We start from the raw sequence: 19308 nt of genomic DNA, 5'->3' as shown, positions 1-19308 counted from the left end.
AAAAGACTGTAATTTATACTAGTCGTATGGCCCGTGCCCCATAATGAAAGTCTTAGAGGAATCACACAGTGGTAAAAGTGCACAGACAGCACATATTTGGAGGCTGGGACCTCACTCCATCTTCTGAGTGAGTGAAGGATTGCTGCTGGGTCATGGGGGCCGAGGCCCCAAAGTAAACACAGGTGTTGAGGAGGCAAGTGACTGGGGTTACCCCATCCAGTAGCTAAAGCAACACACACAGTCACGGAGAGTGAATAATACTTCAGAAACACATATGAGCCGCTGCAAGTTTGAGTTTCCCGTCAATTAACACATTTCTTATCAAGCCTCATTTAGGAGGGATAACAAGAATTTCACTATTAAATGATGGTTATTAGTGGCTAATGACTAGGTATTAAGCTGACTGTAATCCAGCCCTGTGTTTTAAGTGTCTTTCCTTTGGATTGTGGTCAAGGCAGGTGGGCCCTGGCATTAACAGAATAGAAATGAGGAAGGAATGTGAAACGGCTCTGAAACTAATCTGTGGTGTTGAAAAAGTACATCTTTCTTAAAAAATCTGTCCTACTTTTCATTTCAAACCTTTATTTATCCAGATTGTCCCTTGAGATCATAGATCTATTTTTCAAGGGAGATCTGCAGCAATTAGATTCCACATGAAACATACAACAACATAAAACAATAGAGGATATCATACAACATATTTACAAGTTTACATTTACATATTCATCAACATTTACAAATACCCATAGTTTCAAAGAGCATTTCACTTAGACTAGCTTTAAAAACATTCAGAGGAATAAAATCGCTCAGTTTCCATTTGAGCTGTAGACTGTTCCAAGCAAGTGGCGCTGCGCACATAAAAGCTGTCTTACCTAAGACAGTCCTTGCTCTTGGCACAGATTCAGATACAAATTATTATTACAAATATATGTGTTGTTGTGCCAGGTTAAAAGATAATCACGAGATAACATTAATCAAAATGTGGAAGGTCTGAGGATGTCATTCTATCTGAATCGTTGATACCTAATGTGAGCACCACAGGTACGTTTGTTCATGCACCGATTAATGCATGCGGAGGATGATGAATGAAAAATAACTAGTAATCCAAAACGTTTTCTTCATCAAAATTAAGACGCCATGGTTCCTCATCATTGTGGCCCGTGCTCAAATCTGTCTATAACTATTTGATATATCGCCTCTAAACATCATGAATAACAAACTTACAAAAGAACAACAGGACAAGGGGCAATTATTCACGCACCCCATATTAAAAATGTCCATTAAACTGCAAAGCCGAGAAAATAAACGCCCTTAGTGGTTTATCTCGGGTTAAAGGGCTCTTTCTGTCGAATTTGAAACATTTCTGAATGTTGGAATAATGGGCTGTTGGAAATATGGCATGGCACTGGCGAAGGTAATCATCTGAGGAAACATTAGGGGTGAGGTAAGTATAACACTCTCCTCAAAAGATTCAGAAAGATAATCAATCAATCATTCAATATGCCATTTTCTGTTGTCAAGATGTTCATGTCCAGTGTGTTATAAACTTTATGTAATGCTTTGTCCACCTCTGTTGGTTGAGAACAGCTGTTACTGCTGCCTCCAAGCATGTTTACACATGTATAAACAGCGTTACAGTGAAATGTACTCAGCCTGAAAAACACGGGGGCCTTTTTCCTGGACTCCTCCTAAACTGATGTTTAAACTATTTATTCTCAGTAAGATCTACTAACTCTATCCGACATGTTGACATGGATAGGAGATAGCAGGGGAAGACCCAAACGCAGATTATGGCAGCAGGAACAGAGCAATGATTTAAGGTTTTGAATCCAAGAGACAGGGCAGGGTCACAGGATAGCAGGTAACAAAACTCTACACAAAGGTTAAAACAAAGACGAACTGAATGAAAGAAAATGCACCGGTATATGTGTACTGACTAACTAATATGGAAGTGGGATCAGGTGAGCAGAGGTCTTCTGAGTGACGAGGGACAGGTGAAAGTTATCAAGGAGGCGGGAAACCGAGAGGGTAGGAATTGAAACAACCGAAGTTAGTCCTTCAGAATAAAACTGGAAATACTATGCACAGAGAAACTGTCTTAATTGTTTTGCATGATGATATTGTTGTGCAGATTTTGTGATAAAGTAGCCTCTGTACATTGTATTTGGAGAATATGGTATTTAACAAGTGGAAATTAATTTACAGTCACGAGATGATTTGTATTAAAAGAATGCCATATTGTCATACTACAGTTTTATCCCCACGTCAAAATCTGAATTTGAGTGTGTGCTAATTTGACAAAGTTGAACGTGATTGATGTTCCCTCTTACTTGCACTTTGAAATTGTTTGAAGTTGTTGCTGTTCATGTGTTATTTACTGCACATGTTTACATCTGTCACCTACAAATGTGTTAACCTAAGTGTCCTTGAACTACAACAATGATTAATGTCTTAGCTAGTCTCAAATAGACTCTGAAAAGAGGAACTATACACTTAGTACAATGAAAAGTTAAGAAATTCAATATACTGTAGCAGTTCTCCCGAGGCTTCAACTTTTGTTCAATTGTATCACCCTTGCCAAACTAATTTGATCTGTATCAGGTTGTGTTGTCTTTCACACATGCAAAACCTTGCTAAAGCAAATATTTCCCAGCATAATTAATGGAATATCATTATAGGGGTCTTTGAGGAATGCGGAGATAGCATTCCTTCCTCATTTGTAGCCTTCGTTTTGCAAATAAATATTCAGCAAGTGGACAGATTTCGAGAGATTTTCATTTCCTGATTCGTAACAGATGTGCTTTGAAATAATATCTTCTTTTATTATCGAGACATATTAACAGATTGAAGCTTTCATTAGTGTGCAGCTGGGTATGGCAGATGTGAACTTTCAATAGTACAGTGATTTCTTAAGAAACAACACATACTGTACCAGAATATTTGAGTGCTTGGGAAAATGAATCTCATAGAAAATATTATTTTGGGCTGCTGGACGTCAAGAAAAATTCCACACAGCATGACAATTTACTATATTTTGGGCTTTTTGTAAAATCCTCTGTCACCTCTGATTACAATGAGCTGAATGTATCAGTTACACATGTGCTACGCAAGATATTCTACCTGAGTTTTCTTTGTGTATTGTGGCCACCTTGGCTTTCAGGGGTTGAGGAAGTCGCACATTGTGCTTTGGCTGACTGAGAAGTGCATGTTTTTGAAGGAGGATCAAAGGAATCATTGTCATCTTTTTCATACTGAGTGCTTATTAAGGTAAATAAGATATATTGCATTTGGGGAACATGTAGTGATGGACCTTGTCCAAACATAGAGAGAACAAGAGTAGGATTTTTGAAAAGTGAAATATGATGTGTGTAGATTTGAATGGAACTAAAGAAAGCTTCAAAGTTCTGAAAAATAATATCTACTCCAATGCAAGTTGAAATTGGAAGACATGTCCTTATCCCTGTCTGTCTTGCACATGTTAACACCAGAGTGGTTTCTTCCTCATTAGGTCATTGGCTTACATTGTAATGCAAAGCAACACATATGAAATCATTTAAAACATATTTTCTCAACTAATTTCATGTGCTGATTAGTGAAGAATTTCCTTAGTAACACAATTGTAACAGACTTCTTATTTCTTGTTATATACTGTAGGTCCTGTCCAAAACTGTGGAGTCATGCTTACACTTTAGAAAATAAAACAGCTTTCTGGGGGGCCAAAGAAAGCCAGCAATTATTATATTCATCCTAAATATAAAAATGACAGGACCATTTTCATTTCTTATTAAAATAACACAAAACATGTATTGTTGTTTTAGTACAATGTAGCCTGTCTCTCAGTGAAAATAGCCTTAAAAGTATTTTCATGTTGTACACAATTTGCAGCGTTAGAAGAAAACAAATCTGTTAGAAAATGTCCTTGTTATGTTATAACTGGGAAAGGTAAGGTGTCATTTGACTAGTACAACCAAACATTGTTCATTTAGTTAGTTGTTATTGTGCAAACACAAGACAGTAGTACTCCAAATTGTAGTCCTGGCTCTGCCAGGAGTTCAGAGGTAGTAGCTTAGGAGAAATAGGGCTCGCTTGTTAGCTAGGTAGCTTGACTTTCTCTACAGTGGTAGGGAGAAAGGTAGAAGCAATTTAGAATAGGGCCCATTTTTAAGATGGGATCTGTCTGGAAACAGTCAATCTCTTCTGGCAAAACTCTGGGACCGTTCAACACCAACGACCTGCACCTGGGCCAGCCTGCTCATTTTCTGTACCCAGTGTAGTTTACAGTGCCATGCTATATTTGTTACAGAAAATTAGCCAAATAAAGTTACCCCTCTTCTAGTGATAGCAATGTGCAGTTTTCCCCCTAATCTTAACTCCTAGTTTCCTTCCATGTTGTAACAAACAAGAGGTGCTTTCACACCGGAGTACTTTTCCCAGGAATAGTTCCGATAGTTCCTGGGATTTTGCGTTCACACCAAAAAGATCTGGAACTATAACTTTTTTTTGCGAACCTTTTCACCCCTTTTTAGTCCCTGCTAGAGAGGTGGTACATTCCGGGGGAGGGAAAGGTTCCAATTTCTGATTGGCTGGGCGAATTGCAAACCACGCCCCGTAAAACTCCGAAATGTTTTGTGAAGCCGCCATTTTATTTGCTTGCATTAGCATTATTAGCATTAGCATTAGCCCAGCGCACCAACGGAGAGAGACTAACTTATGGCAACACAAAATAAAACATGGGAGCGGTGGAGTGATGAGGAGGTGTCGGCGCTTCTGGCGATTTACCCGGGGGACTTCGGGTGGCAGTATACGCGTGACGTCAGCGGTTTCCTTTACGTAATCCTCCCTCAGGGATTTATTCCGGTGTGAACGCGATCTACTAGATACAGTGATGCAAACAGAGGTATGGTGAAAAAAGAGAGAATTATTCGAAGCAGAAAAAAAAACAGCATAATAAACCATCTGACAAAGGCCTGTGCTATAATGCTTCAATGAACTGGCTATTCTTTATAATATACTCAGATCAATAGGAGACGGAGATGTTAAGTTATAAATCAAGGGGTTTTATTATTATTTACAGGTAGATATTATCAAGGGTGTAACTTTGGTTTAAGAAGTGGGGGTCACACAAAGCAGGGGGTCCTCCTCAATGAAACATATATATTATCATTATATATAATGAGTGTGCAAACTTATCTAGTATTCTATCCATATGAACCTGTTTATTTGTGGGGGGACCTCACCTCCTCTAGGGGGGTCCAGGGGCGTGCTCCCCCGGGAAGATTTTTTTCTTTAAATTGAAGTTAAATGCATCAATCTGGTGCACTTTGAGGGCAACATTAAGAGATTTATGGATACAGCTCTCAACATTCATATACAACAGAACTGTATACTGCTTCAATTAACTGGCTATTCTTTATAATATACTCAGATCAAGAGGAGACAGAGATGATGTTACGTTCCCTATTGGGCTAGGGGAACCAAAGGGAAGCGACACGACCAAAGTGGTATTGGTATTAATTATAAGTGGCTTTATTATAATGCAAAGTGTAACAAAAATGGCAGGCAGGCAGCCTGAAACAAACAAAAGGGCACCGGTTGACAATTGACCAAACAAAGGGAGGACTCTTAAAAAGGAGTCTACTGGCATACAGAATAAATAAATACTAATATAGAAAATGAAACAAAACCTCACTTTAACAGTGGTACAACTAAATAAAGGAAGGCACAGCTGTAGCTGATCAACAGGTGCTAGTTACCTGGGTCTAAGCTGTTTCACAATATCCCACACAGCACACTACTTCTACACACATATCTCCACACTCAACACTAAGCACATGTGAAGTTGTCACTCCACACTGAACACATATATGGATACTCGTCACTAAGCACAGTCTGTAATGTTCATGACACAAGAGCAAAAAGGTATGAGGCGTCTGATCGCAGCAGAGCCTCCAGAGTGGTGATAGTTCCCAGGCTTTGTAGTCCTCTCCAGCAGGTGTGCTCTGGGCTGGCACAGGGATTGGAGAACGTCGGGCCCGGCGTGCTCCAATCAGTGTCCTCGGAAGTGGACCAGGAGATGACAGCCAATGACGTTGGGGCAACCACACAGCTCATTTACATAATCACCCACAGCTGAAAACACTCACAGGCAGGTTAATGAGCAGACAGCAGCAGCAGCCGTGACAGATGATAAGTTATAAATCAAGGGTTTTTATTATTATTTACAGGTAGATATTATACACTTTTGACTTTAAGTGCTTCAGTTTTTCTTCTTCTCCTTTGCTTGCGAAAGTGTTTCTACTGCTTTACGTCTGCTTTACTAACTGCTTTACTAACTGCTTTACGCAACCGACTGGTGCTGCTGCTGCGTCATGACGTCACCGGTGTTTATCAGGCTTTAGCTCCGAACTGCGCTGTAACCCCGCTGCGAGGCTACAGCGCAGAAGTGCGTTGCATTTGCGCATGACTGATGTGCAACAACATGTGACTCCTCTGTTTGTCTTCTGTTGGTCGCTTGTTAGCAGACCCTTCACGCGATAGCAGAGCGAACAGGTACAGGAGGCGTAGAGCGAGGGATCATTGTCCACTAGTCGTGCTCGCGGATGGATACAAAAATATACTTTTGGCGGCCGTTAATAGACTATACGTGGGCGGCCCGCCCAAGTAAAGTCTATGTTTTGAAGTGAGAAGTTGACCGTCAGTCCGTGAGTCTTTTCGGGTGTTTTACATCTAGCCAGTGAGTGACCAGGGGATTCATTAATCAAATAATTAAATATTAAATACGGAATGACTTCTAAAATGTGGCAACGTCCAGGTCAAACAACAGCTTGTTATTTATTATCTGCTGTACCACCTGGTCTTAAACCAGCGTATGTTGATCTATGGGATGTGGTTGTGAGCTTAAGCCTGGCAGGATGTGTGTCTCTGGACAGAGCTTGCAGGGGATAACTCCAAAGTTAGACTCGTCCAAAATCACATAGAGCACAGAAGGCAATTGGCTTGACAGCATATGTAATAGAGCCTGCAAAAACCTCGTCGCCCGAGGGCCCTCGCCAAAGAAGCAGTCGTGGAGAGTGGCGGGGGTTTGGCTCGCTAAAAATGAGCCTGGGATCAGCTTTGCGAGGCTTCTCATGTCAGTCACATCCACGATCTTATTTTCGCTAAGCATCTGGAGGTTGGATCCGCAGTGAAATGTATTCACTGTGCGTGTTCGTGGCGCTGGTTTTCCTTGGCACAGCAAGTGATAGCTCACTTTTAATATAGAGTAGAGAGTTAGAGAGCGGAGAATTCTTGAGGTGGACTGTACAAACGCAGCAGCACAATGGACAATGAGCATGGCTGTGGTTTGGACTGCGGGGAGATCGCGGGGAGCCTGATGGAAACCTTGCAGGGCTGCCGTGAGCACGCGAGGTCAGGACATTTGCTGACATGGACTTCTGGGCCAGAGCCGGAGCAGAGAGGAAACAGAGGCCTCATGTCTGCTCAGCAGGGCTCCTCTGCTCCTCTTGTTTGTCTCTGACTTTGTATGAAATGTTATTCGGCACGAGATAACATTTGCTAACAAGACTAATATGGATGTGATTTGTTTGCGTTAAACAGAACATCATTTCTATCATCTGGCAGGTTGAGAAATATGTGTGAGGAATATCAAATAAGTCCTGATTAAGTGCTTTTGATAAGACACTATAGTCAACAAACTTAAATTGTTGGGTAGCTTCCGGAATACAAAATGAAATAACAAAGATTCTATATTCTTTTGCGGGTGTTTTTATAGCATTTTTTCTAATCTTAATCCAGTGTAAAATCCACTAGTTGGATGTTAATCATTCAAAGTGGTTATCAGGCTTTCAACATGTTGCTAAAGAAAAGACAAAGATTACACAATAATTGAAATATACAAGTTATAAAAACAAAAATTGGCCAACTAAAAAACCTTCTTGCAGATGTCTTTAACCAAACTCTTTTTGCCAACAACACTGCATATAACATTTTAAGAGTCAGCCTAACAATTCTAGGTATTTTACCAACTTGAAATTGGATCTTAAATTAAAAGTAATCTATCAGAACCCAACCCTTTCTTTTTACTATTTGTTGATTCTGACTACCCGTTCAGCTTCCCCCTAACCAAACAACCTCACAACTGACTAAGCATCCCATTCATTTAAGTATTGTATTTCACTTATGTCTGATGAGAGCACCAGGTCTTTTGTTTGGCCTTTCTGTGGTTTGCTGGCAAAGCCCCCCACCTTTCACAGCCAAGCTGTCAGGAGCAGTGTGTTGTCCTTTAAGAATGAGACAGGGCAACAACAGGGCAACATCTGATTAGCATTCACGGCACTATCTCCACTCCCTTGGTATTTTATTACCACAGGTGCAGGGGCATTCATTGATCAGATGCACGCTACAGGCGAGGTTGGCCCTTAATTGAAAACAGCTCTATTTATACACCTGCAGGCACTAAAGGTCTTAGAGAGCACAGGGAGGTTGAAAAGAAGAGAAAGGAAGGGGAAAAAAACACAGAGCAGTGACAGAAGAGTGAAAAAAGACATGCCTCTGGAGACATAGGTTAAGGCCTACAAGGAAGGCGAAATGCATTCCCAAAACAGCAGGGCTACCCACTGCCATGAGAGGATAAGTATGCAGGTGCAAAAGTCTTTAGGGAAGCTAACATTTTTTATGAAAAGAGGCACAAATAAATGCAAATCCAAATGCATAATTATTCAGAGCATGACTTTTTCAGATGTATAGATCTTTCTTTGCCAGCCAAATACATTGAGTTTGTATTTAGCTTACAGCTGCCTGTTTGTGTGGCCGCACTTGTTTCCAGAACAATGTTCTGATTGTGCTCAGCCACTTTGCAGGTGGTACATTGCATTCTGGAGCTCGTATTTTCACAATGGGACCATAACAGGAGGTCAGGGGGTCACTTTGGTGGAAGTCCAATCAGAAAAAACAAAAACACAGAGGAAAGAGAAATCTGCATTTAGACAGAAAGGGACACAGCTCAAACTTGACACTTTTGATGGAAAAAGTCTGCAAATGTTGTGCAGTTTTGTTCGCCTTGGAGGATTTCCATGTGGGATAGCTGTAAATTAGTTCAGAATGTTTTTTTAAAAACAATATATGTTGGCCTACAGGTTGTTGGCATTGAAGTAACAAAGACAGCAGCTGAAATGGACCAAAATGATTTAGCTGAGCTCACTCTTAGCTCACATTTTGCAAGAAAAACCTCAAAGACAGCAGAAGTATCTGATTATTATTAAAGGCTTACATTTAATGAAGTTAAATGACATGATTGGCTTTAAGCTATAACAGGGTCACATTTAATGTAAAGGGTTAATTACTATGGACAAATCACCTGCTGCTGTCAGGCAAGCCCAGAACAACAGAAACTAAAACTGTTATGACTGATGTCTTTTCCAGCAATGTCCGATTATTAGCGGATCACTTTCTGTCTACTGCACAGCGCTGATTAAAAACAAGCTACTCTATAACAGATGATGGCCAAGTCCTATACAAGTGAGCCAGAAGGGGTTATTTTAAGATTACACTGTTTTTGAATCAAATATTTTTGCTGTAATTAAAATGACCTGAGCAGATGGAAAGAGACTTGTGTTTTAAACTTGGCAGGAGACATCTCTTTTCGTGTCTTAGGCAATATTTTTAGTACATGGTCGAGATTGTCAAATTCAATTAGAAAATACAAGAGGAAACAACTCAGCTAATGTATTACTCTTATGGTGTTGACAGTCACTAACTAAATATGTGCCGGGTTAAGATATAATAATTGTTTTTGCTGCCACTACGGTTCTCTTAATTAATAACAAAATACACCGTTTTTGTTGTTGTGAAGTAGCACGGGATGCTTCTAATGCTGTTATTGCAATTGCATTCCTTCTCTCGGAAATTGTTATCATTAGAAAGTTCTTGAATGGGAGCTGTATATCTGGAGAGGCTTCTTTCTTTACAAAACAAACGGACCAGATTAAAAAACGATAGCATCTATGAATAAAGCAGTTTATTATGAAAGATCAGTGTGTCTGTCCGTTATTTGATGAAGGTGAAACAATGCTTTCGTTTGTTTGGATTATTTCGCTGATAAATTAAGATGCAGATTTACAAAAAGTTTTAGATTGGTAGCCGAATTATCCGCAGATCTGATGGATGATACAACAAATAGGTGCGTTGCTCTTCGTAGATATAGATAGGAACAGTGTTTGAGAATATGCAGATCTGAGTTTTGCTACAACAAAACAATACTTATTTCCTTGTCTAACTTTGAATAATTTGAATATGTGTGGCTATAAAGCTTATTTTTGTATTCAACAACAGAAGCCAAGTTATTTTTTGTAAAATGTTTACGAATAAAAGTAGAAATAAAGTGGCGCAGTGGTGACGTATTGTTGTAGGCCAACCCTGAAGTTAGCATGGCAAGGGATCCATTAACAAAATGTTTACTTAGCTGCTTGTTAGCAACCGCCGTTTTTATGAAACAGACACTTCAGACATTCTCAAGTGGGGTGTGAACTGTGTGTTTTATGTCATAATAAGAAAATCTCTTCAGCTTGTGTTAACCATAGAACTTTTGTCAGGCTTCTAACCACCACGATGACTTTGAGACGCGGCAACCGGAAGTGGTTAAATGTCAAGTAATTTCCCGGTTTGAAGACTACTGTGCCACTCTATATAAAATAAATGCAGCATTTATTTATTGTTTAAAGGTCCCATGTCATGGCCATTTCTACTGATCATATTTCCATTATTGAGGTCTACTAGAATAGATTTAAATTGTGCAATTTTCCAAAATCACATTGGTTTCTCATACAGCATCTCTGTAGGCTATAGTATGTGTATTCACCAGATATTCAATCTCTGTCCTAAACGGCTTGTTGGAGCTCATGCCCCCCTCCCTGTGAGCCCAGTGTGCTCTGAATGGTCGGGACCGGTCGGGACGTTGCGAGGCTCGCTTATGCTCGCCACTGCTGCGAGCTGCTGCGAGGAGCGGACAGGTTTCCGGGTCGGCGATACAGCGAAACTCATCCTGAGCACACACAAACATTCACAGCCGAAGTAAAAACAATAAGTGTGGCTTGATATTGAGTAAGAAAAAGGTTTATAACGCTGTGAGAATGGGTCTGCGGAGAGCATTTCTCCGCCATCCCAACTCGTCTTGGGCCAATCCGGTCATTTGTGGTTGATATGGGTGTTCACACGTCACAGAACCAAGGAAGAAACAATGGAAAATGAGAAATCTCCAACGAGGCGTTTTGGGGCAGCATAGGTATTTTCTGTGTTAGAGTTTTACTCGCTACAGGGTGTACTTTGAGGGTTTGTGACTCTGCAGACCGTTTACATGCAGAAAAACCTTCTTAACACACAAGGGGACGGGTAATAACCGGAAAAGCATGACATGGGACCTTTAAGCATGTTAAGATGTTTTTTTATGGTGTGACTTACAATTGTAAAAATGTTTAACTAAATCCAAACTGTCAGAAGAATCAAGCTACAAACCTATTTATGGTGATTATAGATTTAAACTGATAGATTTGTTAGATGTCAATGTTGAGTTTCTAATCCTGTATCTCAAACATTGTGAGGACCCTAACAAACAGTCTTTGAAACCATCTCTACTTGGATGTGGATCTTGGAGACGGAACAGACTAAATGTGTATATTATAACATCCCAATGTTCCCGTATGACATTTCCCTTGATCCTGTTGGGACAAGATAAAAGGCTTTGTGGCCTAATATCACTGTAACTGCAGGTGTGGAGGCTCCCATTTCACCAGTGTCACTGATGTTCACAGACGTTTGGAGAAAGGAGGGGGGACAAAACAGCGAGACATCTGCACGTTTGGATAAGCATCTGAGGGTTCAATCAAATTCAACACCTAGCAGGTTAATGTTTGGAAACTTCAAAATCATGGGCATGTGTGTGGGCATGTTGAATGGTCTTATTTGGAGTCTGTTCTGGCCTATCATCAAAGGAGATACCACAACCACAAGGCTTTATCAGGAATGAGAACAATATCTGTGATCATTTTCCTCAGGAGGGGCAGTTTATAGAAGACTTTGTAGTTTTTGCCATTGAGCTTGTTTACGTTAACCATTTATGTTTGAATTTAGACAGATGGGTAGGCATTCAAATAAAAGCCTTGTTCATGTAGGACGTGAACTTGATGAATTACTCCAATTTATCCTGTCTTTTGTAAAATGCAATCATAAAGAATTATACAAGCTGCTCAAACCGCTACCGCACCGGATACGGCTATAAAAGATTCAGATTTTATGAGCTGTCATGCCTTGATTAGCAGAGCAGAACTTCAGTTGAGATTTCCTTTTACATTTTCCTCTAGATAATACTGCTGCCACTTGTTGCAGGGAGGGAGACAGAAATCCTGTCTCAAAAAACACAGGATGAAAGTAAAAGATGTTGTGAATTATATTTTATATGTTAAACTTTTAGCTGACACTTTGATCGAGCAACACAGTTCCAATCTGGCACATACCGTACACCCACCCACTCGGTGACGGGCGTTTGTAGTCACTTATTATTAAGTTGTAGTGTATAAACCCAGCGTCAAGTCCTTTCCGTTGGCAAAACCAGGAACTGACTTTTCGTAACCATGGTCTCGGTTTTCAAATCTCCCAAAAGCGGCAAACTAAACTTACAATGGAGAACAAAAACTCAGAAGATTCTTTGATGTCATTTCTTTAGTTTTTACTCTAACATTAATGATCTTGCATGACTTTTGCAAAATTCCCTTTTTTGTTGTTTGACCGGTTTCCGTTTCGCATCAGTAAAGGGAGTAAAGTTAGCATCAATGCAGATTCGGACTTTGGAGTTTTATAACCAACATCCACTGCCCCCTAATTAGTTTAGATGGCATTTAAAATGGCGGACCCTCAAAGCGAATGCACAAACAGTGTTGAAGGGGTTACAAGAGTATCGAAAGTCAAGTATAGCCTATAGGACTTAAACAGTGATAAGTCAACAATAAGTCGTAAAATGACATTTTAAAATGCTAGCTTCTTATTTGTGAAGATTTTAATTTGTTTTGCGTTTCATTGAAGAAGTGCAACTGTCAGTATCATTTATCATTTTATTTGATTTGTTTCTCGCACATTATTTTCAAATTGAAACATTAGACATTTGCACTACCTCGAATTTGCATGTAATCGACGAGGTTAGAGTGCAATCAAACGCATGCGCATGCTTATTTTTGGAAGAAGACCTTAAAACATATAAGCCAGTGTTTTGCTGAAAAATAAGTATCAAAGTACCTTTTCTAGTGTCTGTTTCTAAAGAACTATATTTTGGGAATCCTGAAAAGGTAAAGTCACGCAAAACAACTTCATAGTCAAGGAACATTTTGAAATATTAAAAATAAAAACTTGGCCTAACATGTAAGGTATGGTTTGGAACTCAAAGTGGCTGAGGCATCACGGTACGGATACAGAATTTCTTCACAGGGAGCTCCCAGCTTCCACCAAGAGAGAAACAAGAAACTAATTATTAAGCAGAGGATCACTCATCTGAAATATTATTCACACTGAATGAGAAGTCAATACAATAAACCACATAACACTAACATAGAGGGGAGTAGACACAGAGGGTCACTTTTTTTCTCCTAGCTATGGTGATGGATTCCAAAATCCACTGACCACATTCAGATTTGAAAAGAGCCAGATTTAGTTTTTAGGGGAGCCTTTTGATATTCTAGCATTGGACTGGTGGTTGGTGTGAATGTATCTCCGCTGTTAGTCAAGCACACAATATCTCAGTGAGCACTCACATTGGTCGGCTCCTGCTGTAGAAAGTGTTGCTTTTCGCAGCCTGTGCAGCCTGCGCAGCTGCTTTCTTCTCCTCAAATTCTTCCCTGCTCTGGACTGTGCCCTTGTGGCCGTGCTCCACCAGCTTGCGGGCCAACTCCCTGCTCTGCAGGAGAAAAGGAGGAGTCAGTCAAGGAGAGGGGATACAGTATGCAGTCACTGCTCAAGAGAGTGTAATCTTGTCAGTCTTGGATTTTGGCATTGGAGTGCTATCTTTATTACTATTAAACGTCGCTGACCTCAAGGTGATGTCCCTTTGCTTGCTCTGTTTGTCAGACGGCCCACATACAACAGATGTTAAACTTCAAATGAGACAAACCGAGAACAGCATTTTAGTATTTAGCAACTCATACTGCATTGATTATTTTTCTACAAAGGGATTTACTAGATTACACTGTACAGTCTGATTGTTAAGCAACAACCTTAGTGCTCAGACTGTATATGAAATATTAAATAAATCTTCTCATCGGTGGATCGCTCTGGCTTGAGTTGTCAATAAAGTTTAAAAACTCCAAGACAGGTTGAAATGTGTTTGCTAGCAGTGGTTTGTACGAATAAACCAGTACGGATCAAAAACAATCTCCTGTGTCAAGTGCGTTATGTGTGAAGGAAAGCATTTGCCTAGGTAGATGTGGACCAAACGGTGGGTCCATTTCACAGAGAAATCTTTAGGACAACTAGCTAAGTTTTACTGTAAAAGTTGAACAGCAAATGCCCCAACATGCAAACAAGTGTGGCCCCAGTAGGTTGCCAGATGGCATTTCAACTATTTTCCTATTCCAAATTGATATTACATTACATTACATTACATTACATTACATTGCATTACATTACATTACATTACATTGCATTACATTACATTGCATTACATTACATTACATTACATTACATTACATTGCATTACATTACATTACATTACATTACATTACATTACATTACATTACATTACATTGCATTTAGCTGACGCTTTTATCCAAAGCGACTTACAATAAGTACATTCGACCAGGAAGACACGACCTTGAAGAAAACAGAATCATAAAGTACATCAGGTTTCATAGAGCCAAACATTTCAAGTGCTACTCAACTGGCTTTAGATAAGCCAGTCCTTTATTAGTATATAAGTGCTTCGTTAATAGTTCTATCGCTCGAAGTGGAGTCGAAAGAGATATACATGGGAATGTAATTGTGTACGTTTAAATCAAACAAGGTGTAAGAGTGCTCAATAAAAGCATCAACATAGACTTGTTTATACAAGAAAAAACTAAACGGGTAGGGGAGGATACCCTGACAGAGGCCCGGTTTAGGCCCCTGGCTTCCTGTCATTTTTTACGAAAAAGTATTCAGGGGAAAGCAAGTTCATTATCCCAATCCCACACAGTGTATGACCCAGTGGCTATTTAAGGACGAAGCATACAGTGTAGGCAACATCCTGGTTTTGGGTGTTGCTAAGCAATCCCTACAGAGCATTGACAAATTAAATGTTTCATTTGTCAGCCAGTAAGATTTACTCACCACTCTGGCTTTATGTCTAAACTTGTTATTTTACTAAAATACCGAAGTGATAGCCAGCACTGCAACACCACAAGCTTCAGATATAGTAGTTTATGGGTTTAGTGTGATTTCATGCACAGGTCCACTCTTTTTCTAAGTGTGTGTGCTTGGTGTGCGTGAGTGTCCATGTGTCATTGCCCCTGTAGGGATTGTTAGCTACATTATTCCAATCAAAGTTTTGCAGACCCGCCGTCATTAGAGCCAAGCCATAAAGTCATCATCTAAAAACCAAATCTTGCTGTCAAATCCCGTGGCTTGTAAGATCAAAGCTTCGGCCACATGTCCTCCTACCCAAATCCCAGCAGCCGGGCCCGCGTCCGCACCCCAGAGGAAAAGTTATATTTTCCCTCAACTTTGATGTGGCTTACCAGAAATGAGTCTCAGACATTTGCCGGACCTAAAATTAGCTTGAAAATCATTGTCTCCATTTTCAAGGCTCATTGAGGGGGACCCAAGTTCCCATCAGCAAAAACACGTGGGTTTGCTATCCTGGCTCCAAGATGGTGGAATGAGCTCCCCATTGACATCAGGACAGCAGATAGCTTGCACACCTTCCGGCGCAAACTGAAAACTCATCTCTTTCGACTCCACTTCGAGCAATAGAACTATTAACAAAGCACTTTTATACTAATAAAGGACTGGCTTATCTAAAGCCAGTTGAGTAGCACTTGAAATGTTTGGCTCTATGAAACCTGATGTACTTATATGATTCTGTTTTCTTCTAGTTTGTATCTTCTTGGTCGAATGCACTTATTGTAAGTCGCTTTGGATAAAAGCGTCAGCTAAATGCAAAGTAAAGTAATGTAATGTAATTGAATAGGTCTATGTGTTTGAGCTGCTTCTTGCACTAGACGCATCAGGACCTGGATGAATACTCAGCGACATATATTCTGGCAAAAGCGATACTGACCTTGTATTAAAACCTCTTTAACTACTTCACTTTTCTGAGTCATATTTGGTCAAATTCTTAAAAACAGGAAAATTAAGTTTATAATTAGCCAATTTATCAGAACTTAGTCCATATCAGTGTGACCGCACAGGTTAGATGACCTGTGCCGACTGTGGTGTGTCACAACACAGGGGTGATGGAGTTAGATAGTGATTGACTGCAGCTGATTATCAGGGCAGATATGAGTTCTTCTCTTCTCTGGACACAGGTGTTCAAACAAAGCAGCTAGCAAATCATTAGCAAGTGGGCCATCTGCTGGGCAAAAGCAAGACTGCCTATTAGTAGGTTCATTTCAAGCCTATCTAGAAGTATGTGTGTACCAGTGAGCAAAAACCAGAAGAGAGCAACATAAAAGCAAATAATTATGAATTATGATTCAGAGTTTTCCCCTTGACATGAAATTCCAAACTTGTAGCGACACAGACAATTCCTCTCAGGGTTTTGTCTAAACTAGGTAACAGGGGTGCTGTGCCCTCTTACTTTCGGTGTGAGCCCTCATACCAAAATGCAGATGTTCCCTCTAAAATGTTAATGTGATGCCAGAAAACAATATTTCTGTTTGTCAAAAACTGTATAATTACTCAAAAATATGAAAATCGTGTCGAATAGACCGTCAGACGGCATGACAGCTTTACTTTTACGGAATGCCAACATCAGGCTGTTATTTATGTCTGCAGCGCCATCTTGTATACGGCCGTCATATTCTCACGATAATTGATATATCTTATATACAAGATCAGCACCCTAATACTATATTTTTCTAGAAAAAACGCTGCTTCAATAAAAACACACGTTTTACATTTTATAGATACACTTCAGGTGATAACAGCATTTGCAAAGTAGACGATTAAGACTTTTTAAATTCTCAAAACTAGACAATTAAAATCATTTAAGGCCAGGAGTAAATGATATTGTCAAAATGGCCCAACTATCACTTCTAGGGCAAAGGACACGCAGAGACTTCTTTGTGACTTGTTGTCTTTACATTTGATTTACACTTTTTTGTTGTATCAATGATAATCATTCTGTGGTTGTCTTGTGTGTTTTGAAATTATGAATGAGTGAAGCACATCTCAAATGGGCATTTGGTGGTAGCTGCCTGTTAAATCTACTGTCTAAATCGCTTTAATCAAAACTGTGTATGACTGCCACCTAGCGTGCGACCACTTGCACTACAACAGCTAAATGTATCACCATGGCCAGCAATTGTGCAATTTGAGAAAACAGTGCTTTTGATTAATGGTCGAAAAAGTTATCCAATTATTTACTTGAGTAAAAGTACAAATAAAACACTGTACAAATACTTTTTAGATTAGAAACATGTACTTAGAGTCTTAGGAGTAAAAGTATTAATTGCAGAAAAAACTCAAAAAATATTTAAATTAAAAAATATATTTTACAGCATAACATATTTCATTAAAAAAAATATTTTAGAGAAAAAGCAGCTATTCCTAACATTATAGAAGCTGTTAAATATGTTTGAACCTGAGAAAACCTCTTGCTCCCACTTATTTTTCTGTTTTTTCGGTTTAATCTCAACCAAATAATCCTACTTTAAAAATGTTTCCTATTGTTTGTCAACATCATAATGTTGTAACGTAACTAAATATGTAAAATAAATGTAGTGGAGCAAAAGTACAACATTTGCTTCCAAAATAGTAGAGTAGAAGTATAAAGTAGTATAGAATGAAAAGGGTAAAGTGCAAGAACCTCAAATGTATAGTACATTAGTACTTGAATATATGTATTTAATTACTTTCCACCACTGGTTTTAACAGCACGCTATTAAAAACTGTCAAAAAAGTGAGAAATGGCTATAGTTTTTAAAATGCTTAGTTTTTAAAGCGTTTTTAACCTCATTATATTAAAGAGGGAAAAGCTGTCACAAGAAATGTCGTCTTTAGTCTATGTTTTGAGTATGAACTACAGTACAAACCAGATACCATTAATGTTGTTCCCGCATGTTTGTGTCTTCATCACCAGCAGGAGATAGCCATACTCATTAAAACGTGAATTTAATCGATGTAATAATCTTATGGTTTAAGTAAATAAGTAAACAAAAGATAAATGCATAGCAGGGCAGCGTGTCAAAATAGGTGTCATGCTCTTCTTTCACGTCAGCTAGCTGCTGCTGCTGTGTTGAAAAATATATCTGAAACAAGTGGTGTTGTATTACTTTAATTTAATTATTAAATAAGACCACGCTTGAGGATTAAAATGAGGCCGAATTGAACAGGAGCTGGATGATGTTTTTTAAAGTGAACAATTACGTTTTTGTAACGTGCACTGTTGCATTATTACAAAGATTACCTAAAACTGTCAGTTTATGACATAATGTTCAAAACAGAACGGGGTTACCTTGAGAAAGACATGTAACGTTTCAGAGAGGAATTACGCCACAAGTTTATAGCAGAGTGACTCACTTTTAGGTAAAATAAATCCATTGGCTTGACTTTTGAGTCGAGATAATCTTCGTAGACTTTAAACTGTGTTACTGAATCGTTGACACGAGCGCCTGTGCTGTACTCCATCTTCACGTGCTCCGTGTTGTGAGGCTGCTATAGCAACAAGGCATCACAGGAAGCGGGAGTCCCCAAACTGCACACACCCACTAAATGCTTCCGCTTAAAATCATAAAAATGTGACTAAAATGTTATATTAGAGCCCTCAGTTTCACAAATAGATTCATAAATAATTATTACAGACGTCCTTTTTACAAACTCATGAAGGTTAAAATCGAAAAACAGCAGTTTGGCTGGGCAGTTAAAATCCTGGTGCTATGATTGCAAGTTTACAGCAGAGTAACTTAAAATGTGCATATAACTGGATACCAAATAACTTTCTGTACCACGTAAAACCCTCAAAGCTGTAATGGACAAAAACATATTCCTATCACAGCAAAAATTGGAGTGTTGATATGTCAGGGTTAAACATTTGAGAGTTGATTTTAACTCCAAAAGTGTAATTTTAACACTTTA

At 39.2% G+C, this 19308-nt stretch overlaps 1 protein-coding gene across 1 annotated transcript in view; it reads right to left on the bottom strand.

Moving 5' to 3' along the window:
• cfap299 (cilia and flagella associated protein 299) overlaps positions 1-18878 on the bottom strand; it is a 104879-nt gene extending 86001 nt beyond the window's left edge. Inside the window, exons 1-2 of the mRNA XM_034216613.1 lie at positions 18754-18878; positions 13794-13936 (exon numbers count right to left, since the gene is read on the bottom strand). Coding sequence (XP_034072504.1) covers positions 13794-13936; positions 18754-18861 — 251 coding nt within the window. The 5' untranslated portion in view covers positions 18862-18878. The remainder of the gene's footprint in view (positions 1-13793; positions 13937-18753) is intronic.
• Positions 18879-19308: the final 430 nt, after the last annotated feature.

This window comes from Gymnodraco acuticeps, unplaced genomic scaffold (genome assembly GCF_902827175.1).
Source record: "Gymnodraco acuticeps unplaced genomic scaffold, fGymAcu1.1, whole genome shotgun sequence".
Lineage (NCBI taxonomy): Eukaryota > Metazoa > Chordata > Actinopteri > Perciformes > Bathydraconidae > Gymnodraco > Gymnodraco acuticeps.
The sequence above is the reverse complement of the archived record's forward strand: the minus strand, read 5'-3'. Positions and strand labels throughout refer to the sequence as shown.